The sequence below is a fragment of the Cervus elaphus genome, chromosome 21 (genome assembly GCF_910594005.1).
Source record: "Cervus elaphus chromosome 21, mCerEla1.1, whole genome shotgun sequence".
Lineage (NCBI taxonomy): Eukaryota > Metazoa > Chordata > Mammalia > Artiodactyla > Cervidae > Cervus > Cervus elaphus.
In genome coordinates this window covers 28720038-28740000 of record NC_057835.1, presented here as the reverse complement: position 1 = coordinate 28740000, position 19963 = coordinate 28720038, and the positions used below count along the sequence as shown (strand labels likewise).

The 19963-nt window shown below is 38.3% G+C and overlaps 1 protein-coding gene across 3 annotated transcripts in view; it reads left to right on the top strand.

The window, feature by feature from the left end:
- TOX (thymocyte selection associated high mobility group box) overlaps positions 1-19963 on the top strand; it is a 307028-nt gene that overhangs the window by 150941 nt on the left and 136124 nt on the right. For all 3 annotated transcript variants that reach the window (XM_043880202.1, XM_043880201.1, XM_043880204.1), the window contains exon 3: positions 11342-11584. In XM_043880202.1, coding sequence (XP_043736137.1) covers positions 11342-11584 — 243 coding nt within the window. The remainder of the gene's footprint in view (positions 1-11341; positions 11585-19963) is intronic.

Genomic DNA, 19963 nt, shown 5'->3' with positions numbered 1-19963 from the left:
GCAGTTTGGACCTAAAAATTTCTAACTACAATCCTTATGGTTTGAGATTAACTGGTGGCTCTCTTGGAAAATGCTCGGCATACATGCCTGCCTTTTGTACATTATGATCATTGATCCTGTTGCAAGCAAAGTCAAACAAGTAAATTCTTCGTTTTGGCATCAGATTTTTCAACTAGAATGGCCTGGTCTGAAACTCCCATGGGTTCTGAGGGTCATGATTTGAGACCAATAGAGAAGCCTTCCTTGGATGTGTCTGGGCCTCCTAGCATTTCAGGAGAAGGCTCACCTTCAAGAAGAGCTAAGCCTATTGTGAGTAGTTATTTTCTGAACTCACAAACCAGAGTGGCCTTGGAGGAGAGGGAACTGGGGCAGGCCACAGGATTGCAGGGCTGGAGCAGGGCCCACAGCCCTGGACAGCAGTTGCCTTCGGAGAAGCCTGAGCTCACCTGTACCGTGAGCACTGAGCTGTTTACTTCTTATACTCCGACCGCAGTTAAGTGTCTTGCTTGACAAGATGATGCTAAGTTTTAGCAGGAAACTTCTGCTTGACTGGAAGTTTAGGTTAGCATTCCCCTTACCCCCAAGGTAACAAGTGAAGTCAATCAATAACAGTAATAACTGTCAGTTGGCAGCTACCTGTATCTGTAAGGAGATAAGCTAAGGCCTTGCATGTGTTACTTCATTGAATCCTTACAACAGTCCCCAGAGGATGAAAGTGGTAGAGGGACTGACCAAACATCAAAAAAACAGTACAGTTCCAGTTCTGGCCTGGGAAGGCCTAATGCCCAAGTCAGACTCCATCCTTGGGCCACAAGGTCACCCTGTATTTTAGAACTTTAAGGTCAAAATGTTTATGTGCTAATCTCAGTCCTTGTTAGTATTCACATAACTGCATGTGTTACCTTGTGTGCGGTTACTCTGAAAAATAGCAGGTTGAACCAAATGAAATTGCAGATATTTGACCATCTTTTCCCTACCAAAGCAGCAATTTCATATTTTGTTCACACACACTTTAAAAACTGTGCAGAGGTGTTTATTTGCAGTGCCTGGCTTCTTTTATCCAAAACAGTGATTCCTTTTTTCCCCTTTTCCATACCCTGGCAACCATAGTTGTCCCCATTTCCTGTGTATTTTCATTGCTTTTCTTGTTTGGGTTGAGGACTCTTCCTATTCTTGGAGCTTTTCCTTTTCTCGACCAAAACATAAACAAAGTCTAGAAGGTCTTCCATCAAAGATGTCATCCCCCTTCTCCAGCTTTCCCAGGGATCCAGCTTCTGTGTAACTGAAGGAGGAAGAATTCTAGCTTCTTTAAACTCAGAAAATTATCTCCAGTTGTTCATCTTTTTTCCCCCTCACCCCTATCTTCAGCTCCATTTCAGTAGGAGCTTTCTTGGAAGTAAAGACCGTGGGAAGTGAGATGATCCTCAGATACCTAGGGATCCACTTGTAACTGCTTCCTGGGGAAGGATTCAAAGAGTAGAAATTGCATATCAGAGAATGATGATCTTTCCTTTTTCTCTCCCCCTTAATTGAAGGAGGAGCCAAACCAAGAGCAGAGGCCATCTATTTAGTTCCTCTGCCAATCTGGCTTTTTGCTGAAGAAGGTCGGTTTACATACCCAACATTTACTGATTTCTGTACAACAGGAAAAAATGAAAAGAATGACCATAAACACATGTAGTTTGTATTTTAAATTTTACATAAAAATATGTACATGTAAAAATAGGCCAACCCTGAATGCTCAAATCCATGTTGGCTGCCTGTGTGTGATTTAGCAAGAAGAATCTGACCATAAGCAAAAGTCAATTTAGCACAGGTTTCTTAAAAAAGAAAATTTTATTAAAGCTCAGGGGCCATTCATGCTTTAAATAGTATATTAAACCCCATGTATTTTATTCAATTATTGAATGTAAAAAAATTCTGTGTAACGATGCTTTGAGTTTTCCCTGTGCTCAACTAGCTGTCTAAATACAAGCACATCATTTAACCTCTTTACTCCTCATTTTTTTCATCTACAGAGTGGGGGTATAGTCTCTGAAGTCTTCTCTCAAGCAGGCATTCTGTAATTTCATTTTCACATAAGCATAAAACTTTATAACATTATCCTTAGGAAAAAAATACCTAAGGTTATTCACTGCAATGTGATTCATAAAGGAGAAAAACTAGAAATACACTAAATGTTTGGTATAAGTTACTGGAAACTGGGGTAAGTTACAGAAGATGCACACAATGACATAATATGTAGTTGTTAATAATAATGTAGATGCTATTTGTAGGCATGAAAAATATTCACAATCCGTTTTAAGTGATTCTCTGATGGTATAATAATGCAGCTGACATTTATTGATATCCCTGGTGGCTCAGAGGTTAAAGCGTCTGCCTACAATGTGGGAGACCTGGGTTCGATCCCTGGGTCAGGAAGATCCCCTGGAGAAGGAAATGGCAACCCACTCTAGTATTCTTGCCTGGAAAATCCCATGGACGGAGGAGCCTGGTGGACTACAGTCCACGTGGTCTCAAAGAGTCGGACACAACTGAGCGACTTCACTTTCACTTTCACTTATGAGCTAGTATATTACTCAGATTATTTATCAGTCAGTTCAGTTCAGTTGCTCAGTCATGTCCAACTCTTTGTGACCCCATGGTCTGCAGCACGCCAGGCCTCCCCGTCCATCACCAGCTCCCAGAGTTTACTTAAACCTATGTCCGTTGAGTCAGTGATGCCATCCAACCATCTCATCCTCTGTCATCCCCTTCTCCTCCCACCTTCAATCTTTCCCAGCATCAGGGTCTTTTCAAATGAGTCAATTCTTTGCATCAGGTGGTCAAAGTATTGGAGTTACAGCTTCAGCATCAGTCCTCCCAATGAATATTCAGGACTGATTTCCTTTAGGATGAACCGGTTGGATCTCCTTGCAGTCCAAGGGACTCTCAAGAGTCTTCTCCAACATCACAGTTCAAAAACATCAATTCTTTGGCGTTCAGCTTTGTTTATAGTCCAACTCTCACATCCATGCATGACTACTGGAAAAACCAAAGCTTATATTATGTCATTTATCTCAATTAACCCTGAGGCACCCTAAATGAATTGAATACTATTACCATCCCTGCTTTACAGATTTGGAAACTAAGGTTTAGGAGCATTAAGTACCTACATCTGCTAAGAGAGAAGATGAGCACTGCATATAGCATTTCTAGCTCCAAAATCAGAGTATTATGATCTGACTTTGGTTATTAAAAATAAAACAAAATTCCAGAACAAAGTAGCAAACATGGACTGAAAAGAATCTTGAAAGAATGTGACTTTTTCATGTATGTTTTCTTTTCTTTTTTTCTTCTCTCTTTTAACATGGTTTATTTATAAAATAAACCAAAAAAAAATTGTAGAACTGAATCTCAATGTGAGACTTGAAGACCTCTGGAAAACTATAAAGAAGGATAGGCGGTTTTTGTACATGAAATTTATACTAAGCAATGAAACTTTAAGTGTTTTAATTATCCCCTTTAAACACTGAATGTAGAATGATGATCTGTTAGCAGAACATCCTTAGGCCTCTACTAGGGTTTCAGAAGTAGCTCCCCCACATCAGTCTGCTCTCCCTAATCAGCACCCCTGTGTGGTTGGGAATATAGGGGGAGGGATGGCACATTGTTTCACAGAAGCTTTATTTTTCAGTCAAGGAGAAGGTCCTTATGGCAACAGCACACAACACCTGATTTTAAAATGTCCCCTAAAAATACAGCTCAGAGACTCATGTAGGCTCCCACACAATACTGAGAGGAAATAAATCTCTTCCCACTCCAGCATCCTTAATGAATTATGGCAAGAGAAACGCCTGTGTATAAGTGCTAAGGACTTTTCTGGACTTTTCTTGAAATCCCGGAGAATGGCCATAGCAGCATTCATGACACCCAGAAGAGTGTTTCTGGGGTAGGGTTTCCCTACACCTCCCACCCCTGTTTTGAGAGTGCTTAGCCCTCTGTCCTGATCCCACTAGATCCTTAAAGCTTCAGCCTGTGAACCCCACCTCAAGGGTCAGAGCTCTCCCAAACCTGGCCCCAGTGTCCGCAATCATCTGGGGCGGCCTCACATTAACCCTGTTAGCTGATTTCATTCAGGCTTTGCACCCTGCCCGTTTTTAATAATCTGATAAAAATGAGTCCCAGTAGAGGCTCACACTGGGCTCAGTACCCCAAAGTTTGTTTTGCTTAGTGGGCTCAATCTTGCCCTTGAAGTTTTCTTAGAGATTGAAGACCTAACCTCCCTGTTGAACCTTCTTGCTGCATTACCTGGATTTGCTTGTCAGTTTCGTGGTCTTTCCTTCATCACTTACTGCATCTGAGCAGAAGTGTCTGATTTTTAGGTCCTGTTACCAGGGTGAATTTCCTGTGCCCCGTCATCCCAGCTTCAAATAATTCTTCTTTCATTTACACCCAGATATCACTTAGCTTGACAATTGAGATGCTGTTTTATTGGAAGTGTTTTTCTCTCTTGTCTAATTTACTTCCTTTATAACAAACTCTTGTAGTTCTTTGTATCTCAAATCACACTTTGCAGAATGCCTTACACATAGTAGGTACACAACAAATGCTTCTAGGACAGATGAAGCACTGATTGCCTTTTACTTAAAGAGGTTACAAAAACTAATGAGCACAAATGAAATAAATGTGGTACGTTCTACCCAGAATTGCATTTTGATAACTGTTGCTTGAAAAATTAGTGCATTGTGTGTTTTTAAATGAAGATGATTTATTGCTATTGTCTAATGTGAAGAAAGACAAAAAAATTGTTTGCAGGATCATTGGCTTGAGCACATCAATGGCACTGTTGGACAATTCTTGCTGAGTGTTCAGATGATTTATGTAACAGACTGAAGCTTTCCACAGTAATACATTATAGTTTCAAGCTATCAACCCTTGTTCACACAGAGACAAAAGAATCTGAAAAATACCTACTTCTGAAGGTCTTCTCAAAAGAAATTGCAGATAATGTTGATGCTATTTAAATTCTTTTGAGAGAAAGCACCATTACATGCAATATCTTAACTTCTGAAAACATACAAAGGAAGTTTATTATTTTCTTAATGAACTCAATTTACTTTGCTTTTCATTCAGTTATTTAAATTATGCAACAAGAATTTTTAATAATACAAGATGAAACATTTTTAAACACTGGAATTTTTCTATCCTGAACTTTCAGGAATTATGTTATAGATTAAAAATTAAGGCCTTTCATATACATTTGATGGCAGTGCTATTTATTTATCTTTCAAATAAAGATCTATATGGGAAACATGTTTTACAGTGTTCTAACCATTGCCATATTTTTAGTGTGCGCATGATCACATGAAGCCATCACATAATTTAAAGATACGTACAAGATGATATCTTTTGAATTCTTCTGAGTTATGGGACTTGTCAACAAAGATTGAACATTCTGTATAATGAATACAATGTGTGGACAGAGACCCACAAATACAAGACCCTTCTGGTGGAGAAACTAGATTTTTAGAAGAAAAGACAAAGTCCAGAAGAGATTTCCCATTATTTGTTCCTGGTCAGCATTTATTAACCCTCTTATCTAAACAGTACAAAAAAATATAAATTCTCTGTAGTCAAAAGAAAAATCAGCTTAATTTATCTATCCAGATGTAATAATTCAGAATAAGAACAAAAATTAAGGACAGACTGTAGTGAAAGGAAGTGTGGATTGTAGAAGGAGAAAACAATGTAGACAGGATACCTAGGCTATGAAATATATAAAGCAAAATGATGAAAAAGAAATGTCATTTAACAGGCAGGGGAATGAGATCTTCCAGAAATCGGGCGAGAGATTTTCCTTCTTTTTTCACTGAATTGGAGATGCCAGGGGTGGTTGGACATGGGGAAGGACAGTGGCTTTAGTCAAGTGGCTAGAAAGGTTCCCCAAAGATCATATGAGAAGGCTCTTCTGTTACTTTCCTAGCCCAACTCTTGATTGTTGTCTCAAAAACAAACCATCTGATTAGCAATTTGACTACAGTCTCCAAGGGAATATGGTCTTCCTTTGGACATAAGATAGTATGTTAGAAAATGCAGCTTTTGTTGCAAGCTTAGAGACTGAAATTCTGCTTCACAGATTCATCCATGGGTTAGTAGGTTGGCACTGTCAGTACTGATGGGTGCTGGCCTGCAGCAAAAGTCTCTGAAGAATCAGTTGTGGCCCTCTGTACTTGAGGTCCTTGTTGTCTGAGCTCTTCAGCATTCTTCACCTATTCACCATTTCCCACTGTCTTGTTATTCTTTAATTCCAAAATTGCAGTTTAATTCCCATTAAAATAAAGACAAAAGATATTTACAGGGAGAAATTAAATGAACATATTATGTATGAATGGGGCAACACTTTGCTTCAATGTGAGGTTTGATCAATGGTAAATATACTGAAATTCCTTTATTATGATGTCTAATCCTCTTCCATTTGGTCTGTACTTGTTTGTTTTCTCAGATATGATCCAGTTTTTGGTGTACATAAACCCATTTTACAATAAGCATAGCTATGCCAAAGCTGCCATTTATTAAGAACTTTCTATGTGGAAGACATATATTATTAGGCATTTACCCATCTTATGTTTTTGTTTTCATGCTCCTAAGACCCATAAAGCAGGTTTTGAAACTGAGGCTCACCGGCAGTAAGAAAGCTGCCCCGGAACCTACACTAATAAATGCTTCCAAGAGCCTGGAGCAGCCCCATCTGCTGGACTCGAGAGGCTCCAGTGTTTCCAGCATACCACTTGGCCTTCTTATCAGTCTCTGAGGAGGCATTATAAGTATGCTCAACCAGTCCAAAATCTGTCTCCTCATCAGAGAAAGATGTAGCACTTTATACGCTAAATATGCAAATGCCAATGGTAAGGTTTTAAGAAATTGACTTGAACAGATACTGGATCTGTTATTTAGGACCATAGAAACAGTCTCTCAAGGATGATAATATTTTGGAATTACTACTTTACTGCTCCCAGCATTCCCCTCGTGGCCTTGGAGAAGTTCGCGTACATTCCAGTGGTAGTAGAGTCCTGTGCTGGCACGTTCTGTGACCTTGGCTTCTGCCCCCAAGACACACGGGGGCTCATGGAGCTCCCCCCCGCCCCGACTCTAGGACAGAGCTGTGTCTGGGACCAGTGAGAAGTCCTGGGATCAGGAGAGTCTGGCTAAGTAGCAATGATCAAATTTTGAGTTCTTCGAATCGTTTGGATCATGCTGACTGGCTATGGTTTAGAGCAAATCACTTTGCATGCTTCTTTGTTTCCAGTTCGCCGTTCATTAACTTGGTGAAGATCCAAGGTAAAATTAAACATATTGGCTTGAATTTCATACCTTTATTTAACTCAGTACTTTCTCTTCATTTGTGGAGATGGTCTCCACTGATTTTTGTCATTTCTTGGGGAGGAGGCAGCTGCATGGCTCAGACTGCTCAGAAGACTCTGATCTCTACACAGGGAGGGGTGAACGGCACTATCAAGGCTGATCAGGAAGATGATGCCACCTTGAGGGTCCATACCTGCTCTTCTCCAGCACTGTACCCTGGAACTCAGCCCCCTAGGTTCTCAGAGACCATGGACTGATCCTTGGTGGCCTCTAATTCAGCTGAAAAAATACATAGTCCTGGGTCTCATAGGGATATGCAGGGTCTTAGGATCAAGTGATCTTTGGTGTCAAGAAAATTGGAGGATGAAAGTTTTTTAATACCTGGCCTCACTGAGACTTGAAGGAAGAAAATAAGCCCGAGTCAGAAAAGGACCCTGAATTGGTAGAAAGTGCAAGGAATGACCTTCATTGAAGCTTCTCTGACTACTCACCCCTGGGATCATCACTGATGTCCAGTTTCTATGCTCAGTGCACCCTCTCATGCCCCCTGTGGCCGCTTGTCTAGTGAGGCCGACCCCTTGGGATCCTGATGTGGAACTGAGCCTTCTGCCTGGTCCTTAGCTGCATTGGGGTTAGGGCCAACAGCTCCTGAGAGCCAGGAGCCCCAAACCGCCCTTAGGAATCCTCTGGGACCTCTGCGTTACTGCGGGGTGGTAAGTGCAAGCCACTTCGGAGGGACAGATGAATAGCCAGAGAGGGCCACCAAGCCACCCCACCCCGGCATTCTCAGGCTGCTCAAGCTTTGACACCTTTCACAGGATATAGTGCTTTCACTTCCTGACTGTGCCGAGCAGCCAGCATTCCATCCCGTGTGGTCATCTAGCCAGTGCATTCTGGAGAATTCAGTGTGTGTATTCATGCCCATGCCATAGCATGGGTATGTTCATAAACTTTATGCCTTTGAAAAAGGCATCTTCTCATTCACTTACTCTAGTATGCATTCGTTCAGTGATTCATTTGTTAATTCATTCAACAAGCATTGAATGCTGACTGTAACCAGGCAGCTTTGTGGAGAATGAGGGAAATACTGAGTCATAAGCGATTGTTACATAACCCCCCAAACTGCAAATTGCTTGTAATATATAATTTGCTATGGTTAAGTCATACTTACTAGATTTTAAGAAATCAAAATAAAGTCATGTCATGGAAGTCAGTGTTGAAGAATTACCTAACTCTTTTCCAAATTTAAAAAGTAGTTAGTAATTAGTCTGGCAGTGAAGTTTTTCTAAGTTCTATGACATTTTGACATTTATGCAATTACCATGATACTTTTATATGGCATCAATTTACACTGTAATAGGCTCCTGGCAAATAACCATCTCATGACTTCTAATGTAAAGAACATAAACTACTAAGTAACCTTTTGTTGTTAAAATTCTTGATCCACATTACCGGTTAAGTTGTGGGATCTGTGGCTTTGGTATATAAGTGCATGGATTAAATAACATTAATGTGTAATTACATGAAAATAAACCATGTAGTTTAGTTAAATTGCAGTACAATTGTTATCACTGGATGTAAAGTGATACCAATTAAATTCCTTTAAAACACCGCAAATTAAGATTTAACGACTAGAGAAATTCTAGAATGTAAGTTATAGTACACCATAGGTAGAATATCCCTGGGTATTTTCAGATGTTTAATGGCCATTTATAAAGTTAAAAACATCTTTTTCCTTTTTGACTGGAATTAATTGTACTTTATTCAGGCAAATTTCAAACAGACATCAGATAACTTCTTAAAAGACATGTATTAACAAGTTCAGCCTTCTGAAATATTGACAAAAAGTCGAATTATGAATACTTGTGCTCTTATAGAGTAAATATTAGATTTTAGTGGGATGGGCATTGGGGTAGAATTTGGGACCAGGAAAAACATGATACTAACGCTAATACAAACTCTTAAATTGTAAAATTTTATCAATCAAAAACAGTTGAGTATTAGCAACTTTGTATCATTTAACTTAACAAAATAATAGAAATGAAACATTACACAAGTATTAGAATTAAAAATACTTTCCTCCTTCTTATATTCATCCCTCAAATGTACTGATTGCTTGCCAGCTAAATGAAAGTTATTTAACTTCAGCCTCTCAATTTTTTCTTTAGGAAAACAGGGTAATAATAGCCACACAAAGGATTATTGTAAGGATTAAATGAAGACAGCGTAGTCAAAGGACTCAATACAGTGCTTTACACAAAGTCAGCATTGATATATGTGCTTCCTTTCCCCTCCCCCATCTTGCATCTTTTACATTTACTTATATGAATACTTGTACCCGGGGCTGATGGTATAGATCTACAGATTCAAGGTCTAAAATATTTTAAGCAAGTGAGAATTTAATCAAGCTTGCAGTTTTCACACAAAGCACTAATATATTTTTCAGTCAGGAGACAGATATTGTAAACAGGAAAATTTGGAAACTTATGATTGAACTTACAGTGCTGGTGACTTTTTTTTTTAGCAGAACTTTAGATACTTAAGAAAAATTATCTACAGAGATGAATCAAATCTTTCCCTCATACACCCCGGTCTGTAACCTACACGTGCCTCTACGTGACCTGGTCTCCATGCCAGATGTTCTAAGTAGCTCTTCATTTAATCATGTCTTCTGACAAAACCTAAACAAATATATCAAAACTTGTACAACATTTAGCAAGTGCAACTTGAAGATTTTCTTTCTGTTAGACAAATAGACGCCATCTGGAAAAAATAACCCCAGGCGCTTGGAAGCAGGAATATGCAGCTTATTGGCTGAACACCCCATGAATACCTTAGACTACTTTCTTTGGCTCCTACCCTCTGCCTGCTCATTTCAAATCTTGCACACTCCAGCAGGCGTGCTGCTGTCAGACAAGCGAGCCCTTGTTACCCACGCGCTCAGACACTAGGAAGACTCGCTTACTTTGAAAGATAGGCTTGCAAGAGTTATCTGGACCCACTTTGTTTCCTTCACATTATGGCACCTGCTCTCTAAAGACTGCTGACTCTCGCTGTGTTCTGATATGAATTGGTAACAGCATTTTACTAATCAGTTCCGTGTTTACCACATTCTGTTTTTAAGCAGTAGTGTCCTCGTATACTTTTTCCTTTCTTCTTTGCTCCCTCCCTTCCTGTTTTATCTAAAAGCTACTTTCTAAAAGGAAAAAGCCACTCATATGTTACTTATTTTACTAATTTACTTTTATTCCTAAATTAGTATTATAGTGATATTCATGTTATTTTGCCTTTCATAATTAGCCAAACTGCATTTCAATGATTTTGTCATCTTCTAGGGGAAAATCAAATAAATGTGAATAGTCAGAAATCAAGAAAATTTATCTTAATTTTTATTTTGATGACATAATCTTCATGATAAAAATAGCTTTTAATGGCACAGTCTTCATATGTCCAACTTTCTCTGCTACCATACTTACACAACATACTTAAGTTATAGCTTTACTAAGTTTTTGTCTTTTGTCAGTTGTGAGCTTGTAGCACTTCAAACCACAGAAGCAGTCACCTCAGAACTTCTGGAATTCATTTTATTACATCTCATGATCTGAGTAGTAGGGAGCTCTACAAAACATGTTTGATCAAATATTAATTTTATAAATTGCTTTTCCTTCCCCACAATTCCTATGAAAAAGGTATTCAACTAGATTAAAACTCTGGAAAATTTTAATGGGACCTTTGAAATCTGTTTGAGCTTAGCTTCTTGGAAAAATAAAACTGCCTAATGGAAGCACTCTTTATACGAGAAGTGGTTATGCCTTTGAGGCAGTTTTCTTCCATGCATAATAGAGAACTTGCAGCGGGATAATCTGAGTATTGGAAATGTCTTTGCCAGATCTTTAATGCTGCTTGTAATAATATCTGAAGGGGTCGTGTGTGTTTGTTCACCATGATGAGAAGAAGGGGATGGTAATTTGCAACAATATCACCGTTGTCTTTTCAGTCCTACCCTGGCCCAAGCCTGGAAAGTGAAGACTTTAACATTCCGCCCATCACTCCTCCTTCCCTCCCTGAACACTCTCTGGTGCAGCTGAATGAGGTCGAACCTGGTTACCACTCTCTGTGTCACCCAATGAACCATAATGGCCTGCTACCGTTTCATCCACAAAATATGGACCTACCTGAAATCACCGTCTCCAATATGCTGGGACAAGACGGAGCACTGCTTCCCAACTCCATTTCTGTGGTAAGAGTCTGCTTCCTGTTTTGTGTTGGGGAGTGGGGGACACCACACTGACAAGGTCTAAATTCATGTGAGGAGCTTTCAATCATCGTAACATGGCTTTCTGAAACTAGAATAGTTCTCAGCCATGGAAGATGTTCTCCATAAATCCTGTAAAATCCTAATAAAGTTTTCCATCTTATATTTAAGTCAAAGCAAAATCGATTAACCACATGTTTGATCACTTATATTTATAACCCAAAGTACTAAATACTGTTTGACCTGAATGTCCGGTCATGTGGTCAAACTGTCTTACTAGCTTTAGATAAAAATTATCATGAAGGTGCTATGTCTCATCCAGTACAGGATTTCTCACCACAAGCAAGATCCCCCACATCTTCTGGGAACTGCTATGAAGGTTTGTTTTACCCCTGTTTTCTGCTCTCAAATCCCACAAATTTATATAATCAGAAAGCAAGACAACAATCTTCATCTTTATTTTGAAGGTATAAGTTGGGTGATCAAAATTTATCTCCACTAAAATGCTCCTGTATCTTGGACTTTGTTGTTACTCTGAATCTTATAATGTTCTACACTTCTCAAATTTAGTAAGAATATGTATCACCAGAAAATTAGCAAAACTTAAATTCTTAGCCCCTACCCAAAAGTCCAAGAGTCTGTATTTTTAACAAGCATCCTGTGCTTGAGAATACAGACATCATAAAATCTTTCCTTCTGACTCTTATGTCATTTAAAACCTTAATAATTTCTCTGTCTATATCTCACGGAGTGAAAAATATTGTCATCAGTATATGGCCAAGGGCAGAGCTTTCTACCATGTCATGAAACTCTCTGAGGTTAATAGAAACTTCTAATGAATGACAGGTGGGATGTTGAAGTCTTTACTTTGGTTCCATTGTTCAGTCACTTAACAGTCCAACCATCTCTGTTGTCATTTTTGTAAGTCACTGAACAGTGCTACCATATTCCCAATGAACAAATCGATTAACTTGCTTATCTTATGTTGTTTTTGATAGGAAAGTGTTTGATGTTGTCACTTATCTAAATCATCTGGGGATGTATCTCTAACTTGAGTGACTTCACTAGAAGGTTTTCTGTTAACGATGAACATAAAGTGGGGAGATGGAGAGTGGAAAGAAATCTATTTGTAGTTTGGGGAATGAAGTCCTGAGCCTAACGCCACAGGTCATGGTAGGGTGTAGGATTCTCCGCAAAACTGGCAGCTAGCTGGTTGGCCTAAAGAAGAGGACTTGTTCCCGGCACCAGCAGTAGCAAAAATTTCTACACTGTTGTCCTAGTTTTTAGATATTACACTGTATAAATTTATCCTAAGAGTATTAGTGTGACTTCATAAAATGGAAGATGGATTTTTTTTTTAGAAAATATGCTATGTAAATCTGAATAATGTTTTACTTCAAAGTAGTGACCTTGAAAAATCATGTGCCTATTCCTCTTTGGGGCTAAGGTTTAGACCCAGTTCAGGAGCCAATAAGGCATCCAAGTCATGCTTTCTAGGCTCCCCTATTCACTGAGAAGGAGAGGAAGGACGAATACAGTGCAGGATGTACCAGTTTTGTTCTCCTCACCTCTTCTTTGTGTGCTCATGAGGTTGGGCCATAGGAGGACATTGAGATCCTCAGTTATAGAGGTTTAGTCTCAAAACCCTTTTCCTTTCATATTATAATTTGCCTTCTTAGCATTCCAAGGACTCTCCCAATTCACCATTCACTCTTTAAGAGGTGAGTGTGTAACCTCAGTGTACACTCACCTGGAGTTTGCCCAGGTTTGCTGTTCTTGGTCACTCCGTCCTCAGCTGACAGGCTTAGGACTGGACCTAGTCCCAGTCATGAAGCACCACCATCTAGGCCCTTCCTCTACGGTGCTTCCATCTTTGCTTGTCATGAGCTTCTCTCATCCTAATTCTTCATGCTTCTTTCCACTTAGAAACTGGACTTCGGTGTTTTTCCCCCTTAACATTGTGTTTGCACACTTTACAAGGCAGAGCGATCCTCTTCAGCCTAAGCTAAGCAAGTAAAGTTCTAATGTGCTATTCCAGTTCTTGGCACGTAAGTCTGTCAGGGTTTTTCATAGGACAGTGAAACTTCCCAGTACCTCCAGACCATATTCTGAGGTGGACATCTGCCCTGCCTCCTCACAGAACTGGTCCTAGCATTTTATGCTTTAAATTAAAAGCTGCTCCAACAAATCCGATTTTGGCAAGGCTTCGGACAGGCTTCAGCACTGTCCAATAGAACTCTCTGTGCTGATGGCTTTTTTATTATTCATGCCATCCAATAGCAAGAGTCATTGGCTATTGAACACTTTAAACATAGCTAGCATGACTGAAGGACTAATTTTTATTTTATTTCATTTTAATTACACTTAAGATAGCAACATGTACCTAGTGGCTATGGTCCTGGACAGCATAAATCCAGTTAATTATGTTGATTTAACATTAAATCTATACTAAACTCATTTTTTTTAAGCCAGCATGGTGTTAGAGAAAGTAGATTTGAGGGTGAAATTTGTTTTTAGAATTCTGTTTCAAGGTTTGGATCTCTGACTGTATTCCAACAGCCAGAGTCTGATATACTGCAAAGTTGCAATAGAAATCTAATACAGTTGGAAAGATCGACTTTATTGGAGTCTGCTAATTCCTTTGAGAAACAAGGGGCCTCTCCAGTTCTTATTTCGAGCTGGTATGTGTTTAGAACACCACTCATCAGTGTGTACATTTTAAATGCTTTCCCTGCTCTAAATGTTTGCAAAGGCTCAGATGATTGAGAAGATACAGTCACTGTCCTTCAGGAGCTTGTAAACTATATAGAAAAAGCATAACTAAGTATGAAACAATTTGAGTCAAATATGAAGCAGCTAGAGACAAGAGAAGGGTAAACACAGTTTCACTGACTGTGGATCCAATAGGAATCCTACCTGGAAGAATTATAGCCATCTGGCTTGGGTATTTTATAAACTTAGTGGAAAAGGTATGATGCCAGTCCAGTCTTGAAAGGTAGTTTTGATTTGGACAAACAGAGAGAAAAGAAAAGGCATCTAGGAGAGAGCATTTGAAAAGCAGGTTGGATACTCTTAAGTTGGGAGATTTGACCAAAGGTTTCAAAAACTACTCTAAGGACAGTGGACTTGATATAATGGATTCTAAGAAACCATTGGCTGTTTTCACTGAAGGCAAAAGCATTATGAAAGCAGTGTCATAGGAATCTCCGGGCACCTCTCTGGAGGGACTGCAGTGGCAAGAAACTGGAGCTGTGTCGAGTCTGGGAGCCTGTTATCATAACTCAGGCAAGGAGTGTTGAGACACAGGGTGGTGACGGTGAGAACAGAAAGATGAGCTCGTAAGCTGTTTGCACATCATTCCCATATCTGCGGACCTATAGATGGACAGCCCTTCATATCACCATTTTTATGTTTTAAAAGCACTAAGTATTATCTTCTCTGAAAGTAACTTTAGGTCTATACGATCCCCTTTTCATGCGTCTTTGTATAAACTGACTAAAACTCTTTTCTAGCAACTTTGCATGTATATAATGTGATTGATTGGTTTGCCAGTTGTTGATGTATATATAAGACATATGTATGAAATGAAATAGTGTACGATTTAGGCCATCAGTGCTCATATAGTTGAGGAAATAATGGCTACAGAATCAGGATGTAAAAACATCCCACCTAGAAATTACAGGGCTCTTTCTGTAATTTCTCATCTCTTCTTTCAAGGTCTCCTAAAGTTTGGAAACAAATAATTAAAGCTAACACTTGTGAACTCTAAATAATTACTTGCTGTAAATTTTTAAATCTCATGAATATGAGCCACCCTAGGTAGATTTATGTGTAGAATCAACTATCTACAACTTTATTTTACAAAAGCCCTTCAGTTTTATTAAAGCTGATCCTTTTGCTGTTAGTACGATGCTCAGATCTTTTTTTAAAATATAATTTATTTATTTTTTATTGAAGGATAATTTGCTTTACAGAATTTTGTTCTTTTCTGTCAAACCGCAACATGAATCAGACATAGGCATACATATATCCCTACACTTTTGAACCTCCCTCCCATCTCCCTCCCCATCCCACCCCTCTAGGTTGATGCAGAGCCCCTGTTTGAGTTTCCTGAGCCATACAGCAAATTCCCATTGGCTCTCTATTTTACACATGGCAATGTAAGTTTCCATGTTACTCTTTCCGTACATCTCACCCTCTTCTCCCCTCTCCCCATGTCCACAAGTCTTTTCTCTATGTCTGTTTCTCCATTGCTGCCCTGTAAGTAACTTCTTCAGTACCATTTTTCTAGATCCCTTATATATGTGATAGAATATGATATTTATCTTTCTCTTTCTGACTTACTTCACTCTGTATAATAGGTTATAGGTTCATCCACCTCATTAGAACTGACTCAAAGGCACTCCTTTTTATGGCTGAGGAATATTCCATTGTGTATATGTACCACAAATTCTTTATCCATTCATCTATTGATGGACATCTAGGTTGCTTCCATGTTCTAGCTATTGTAAATAGTGCTGCAATGAACACTGGGATACATGTGACTTTTTCAATTTTGGTTTCCTCAGGGTATATGCCTAGGAGTGGGATTGCTGGGCCATATGGTAGTTTTATTCCTAGTTATTTAAGGAATTTCTATACCAACTTCCATAGTGGCTGTATCAATTGACATTCCCACCAACAGTTCAAGAGCATTCCCTTTTCTCCACACTTTCTCCAGCATTTATTGTTTGTAGACTTTTTGATGATGGCCATTCTGACTGGTGTGAGGTGATATCTCCTTGTAGTTTTGATTTGCATTTTTCTAATAATGAGTGATATTGAGCATCTTTTCATGTGTTTGTTAGCCATCTGTATGTCTTCTTTGGAGAAATGTCTGTTTAGGTCTTTTTCCCACTTTTTGATTGAGTTGTTTGCTTTTCTGGTTTTGAGTTGTATGAGCTGCTTGTATATTTTAGAAATTAATCCTTTGTCAGTTGTTTCATTTGCTATTATTTTCTCCCATTCTGAGGGTTGTCTTTTCAACCTCTTTATAGTTTCCATTGCTGTGCAGAAGCTTTCAAGGTTAATCAGGTCCAACTTGTTTACTTTTGTTTTTATTTCCATTACTCTAGGAGGTGGGTCATAGAGGATTTTGCTTTGATTTATGTCATTGAGTGTTCTGCCTATGTTTTCCTCTAAGAGTTTTATAGTTTCTGATCTTACATTCTGGTCTTTAATCCATTTTGTGTTTATTTTGTGTATGGTGTTAGTAAGTGTTCTAATTTCATTCTTTTACGTGTAGCTGTCCAGTTTTCCCAGCACCATTTATTGAAGAGGCTATCTTTGCCCCATTGTATATTCTTGCCTCCTTTGTCAAAAATAAGGTACCCATAGGTGCATGGGTTTATTTCTGGGCTTTCTATCTTGTTCCATTGGTCTATATTTCTGTTTTTATGCCAGTACCATTCTGTCTTGATGACTGTAGCTTTGTAGTATAATCTGAAGTCAAGAAGGTTGATTCCTCCAACGCCATTCTTCTTTCTTAAGACTGCTTTGGCTGTTCAGGGTCTTTTGTGTTTCCATATGAATTGTGACATTTTTTGTTGTAGTTCTGTGAAAAATGTTGTTGGTCATTTGATAGGGATTGCATTGAATCTGTAGATTGCATTTGGTAGCATAGTCATTTTTACAGTATTAATTCCTCCTACCCAGGAACATGGAATATCTCTCCATCTGTTTATGTCATCTTTGATTTCTTTCATTAGTGTCTTATAATTTTCTGTGTATAGTTCTTTTGTCTCCTTAGGTAAGTTTATTCCTAGATATTTAATTCTTTTTGTTGCGGTGGTGAATGGGATTGATTCCTTAATTTCTCTTTCTGCTTTTTCATTGTTAGTATATAGAAATGCAAGTGATTTCTGTGTATTGATTTTGTATCCTGCAACTTTGCTAAATTCACTGATTAGCTCTAGTAATTTTCTGATACTATCTTTAGGGTTTTCTGTGTACAGTATCATGTCATCTGCAAACAATGAGAGCTTTACTTCTTTTCCAATCTGGATTCCTTTTATTTCCTTTTCTTCTCTGATTTCTGTAGCTAGGACTTCCAGAACTGTGTTGAATAATAGTGGGGAAAGTGGACACCTTTGTCTTGTTCCTGATCTTAGGGTGAATGCTTTCAGTTTTTCACCATTGAGAATAATGTTTGTTGTAGGCTTATCATATATGGCCTTTACTATGTTGAGGTAGGTTCCTTCTATGCCCATTTTTTGAAGAGTTTTAATCATAAATGGGTGCTGAATTTTGTCAAAGGCTTTTTCTACATCTATTGAGATGATCACATGGTTTTTATCTTTCAATTTATTAATATGGTGTATCACATTGATTGATTTGCATATATTGAAGAGTCCCTGCATCCCTGGGATAAACCCAACTTGATCATGGTGTATGAGTTTTTTGATGTGTTGCTGAATTCTGTTTGCTAAAATTTTGTGAGGATTTTTCATCTGTGTTCATCAATGATATTGGCCTGTAGTTCTTTTTCTATGTTGTCTCTGTCTGGTTTTGGTGTCAGGGTGATGGTGGCCTCATAGCATGAGTTTGGAAGTGTTCCTTCCTCTGCAATTTTTTGAAGGAGTTTTAGAAGGATATGTATTAGCTCTTCTCTAAAAATGTTTGATAGAATTCTCCTGTGAAGCCATCTGGTCCTGGGCTTTTGTTTTTTGGGAGATTTTTTATCACAGCTTCAATTTCAGTGCTTGTAATCGGATTGTTCGTAATTTCTATTTCTTCCTGGTTCAGTCTTGAAAGATTGAACTTTTCTAGGAATCTGTCCATTTCTTCCAAGTTATCCATTTTCTTGCCGTATAGTTGTTCGTAATAGTCTCTTATCATCCTTTGTATTTCTGCATTGTCTGCCGTAACCTCTCCTTTTTCATTTCTAATTTCGTTGATTTGATTCTTCTGTCTGTTTTTCTTGATGAGTCTGGCCAAAGGTTTGTCAATTTTGTTTCTCTTCTCTAAGAACAAGCTTTTAGTTTTATTAAAACTAAGTAATCTTTACTGTTTGTTTACTGTTTACATCACTGTTGTTTCTTTCATTTTCATTTGTTTCTGCTCAGATCCTTAGGATTTCTTTCCTTCTACTAATTTTGGGGGTTTTTGTTCTTCTTTTTCCAGTTGTTTTAGGTGTCAAGTTAGGTTGTCTATTTGATGTTTTTCTTGTTTCTTGAGGTAGGATTCTATTGTTATAAGCTTCCTGCTTAGAACTGCTTTTGCTATATCCCATAGGTTTTGAGTTGTCATGTTTTCATTGGCATTTGTTTCTAGAAATTTATTTATTTCCCTTTTAATTTCTTCAGTAACCTGTTGGTTATTTAGACACATATTGTTTAATCTCCATGTGTTTGTGTTTCTTACAGTTTTTTCCTTGTAATTGATATCTAGTCTCATAGCGTTGTGGTTGGAGAAGATGCTTGATCTGATTTCAGTTTCTTAAATTTACTGAGGTTTTATTTGTCACCCAAGATGTGGTCTGTCCTGGAGAATGTTCCATGGGCACTTGAGAAGAAGGTCTTCTTCTTTTGCATTTGTATGGAACGTGCTGAAGAGATCGATAAGATCCATCTCATCTAATGTATCATTTAAGACTTGTGTTTTCTTATTTATTTTCTGTTTTGATGATCTGTCCATTGGTATGAATGGGGTGTTAAAGTCTCTTACTATTATTGTGTTACTGTCAACTTCTCCTTTTATGTCTGTTAGTGTTTGTCATGTATTGAGGTTGGATGCATGGATATTTACAATTGTTATATCTTCCTCTTGGATTGATCCCTTGATCATTATGTAGTGTCCTTCCTTATCTCTTGTAACCTTCTCTATTTTAAGGTCTATTTTGTCTGATATGAAGATTGCTGCTCCAGCTTTCTTTTGCTTCCCATTTGCATGGAATATATTTTTCCATCCTCTCACCTTCAGTCTATATGTTTCTCTAGGTCTGAAGTGAGTTTCTTGTAGACAGCATATATATGGGTCTTGTTTTTGTATCCATTCAGCCAGTCTGTGTCTTTTGGTTGGAACATTTAACCCATTTACATTTATAGTAATTATTGATATACATGTTCCTGTTGCCATTTTCTTCATTTTTTGGGGTTGATTTTTTTTTTTTTTTTTTGGGGTTGATTTGGTAGATCTTTTTCCTCCTCTTGTATTTCTTGACTATATAAGTCCCTTTAACATTTGTTGTCAAGCTGGTTTGGTGGTAGTGAATTTTCTTAACTTTTACTTGTCTGAAAAGCCTTTTATTTCTCCATCAATTTTGAATGAGATCTTTGCCAGGTACAGTAATCTTGGTTGTATATTTTTCCCTTTCAGTACTTTAAA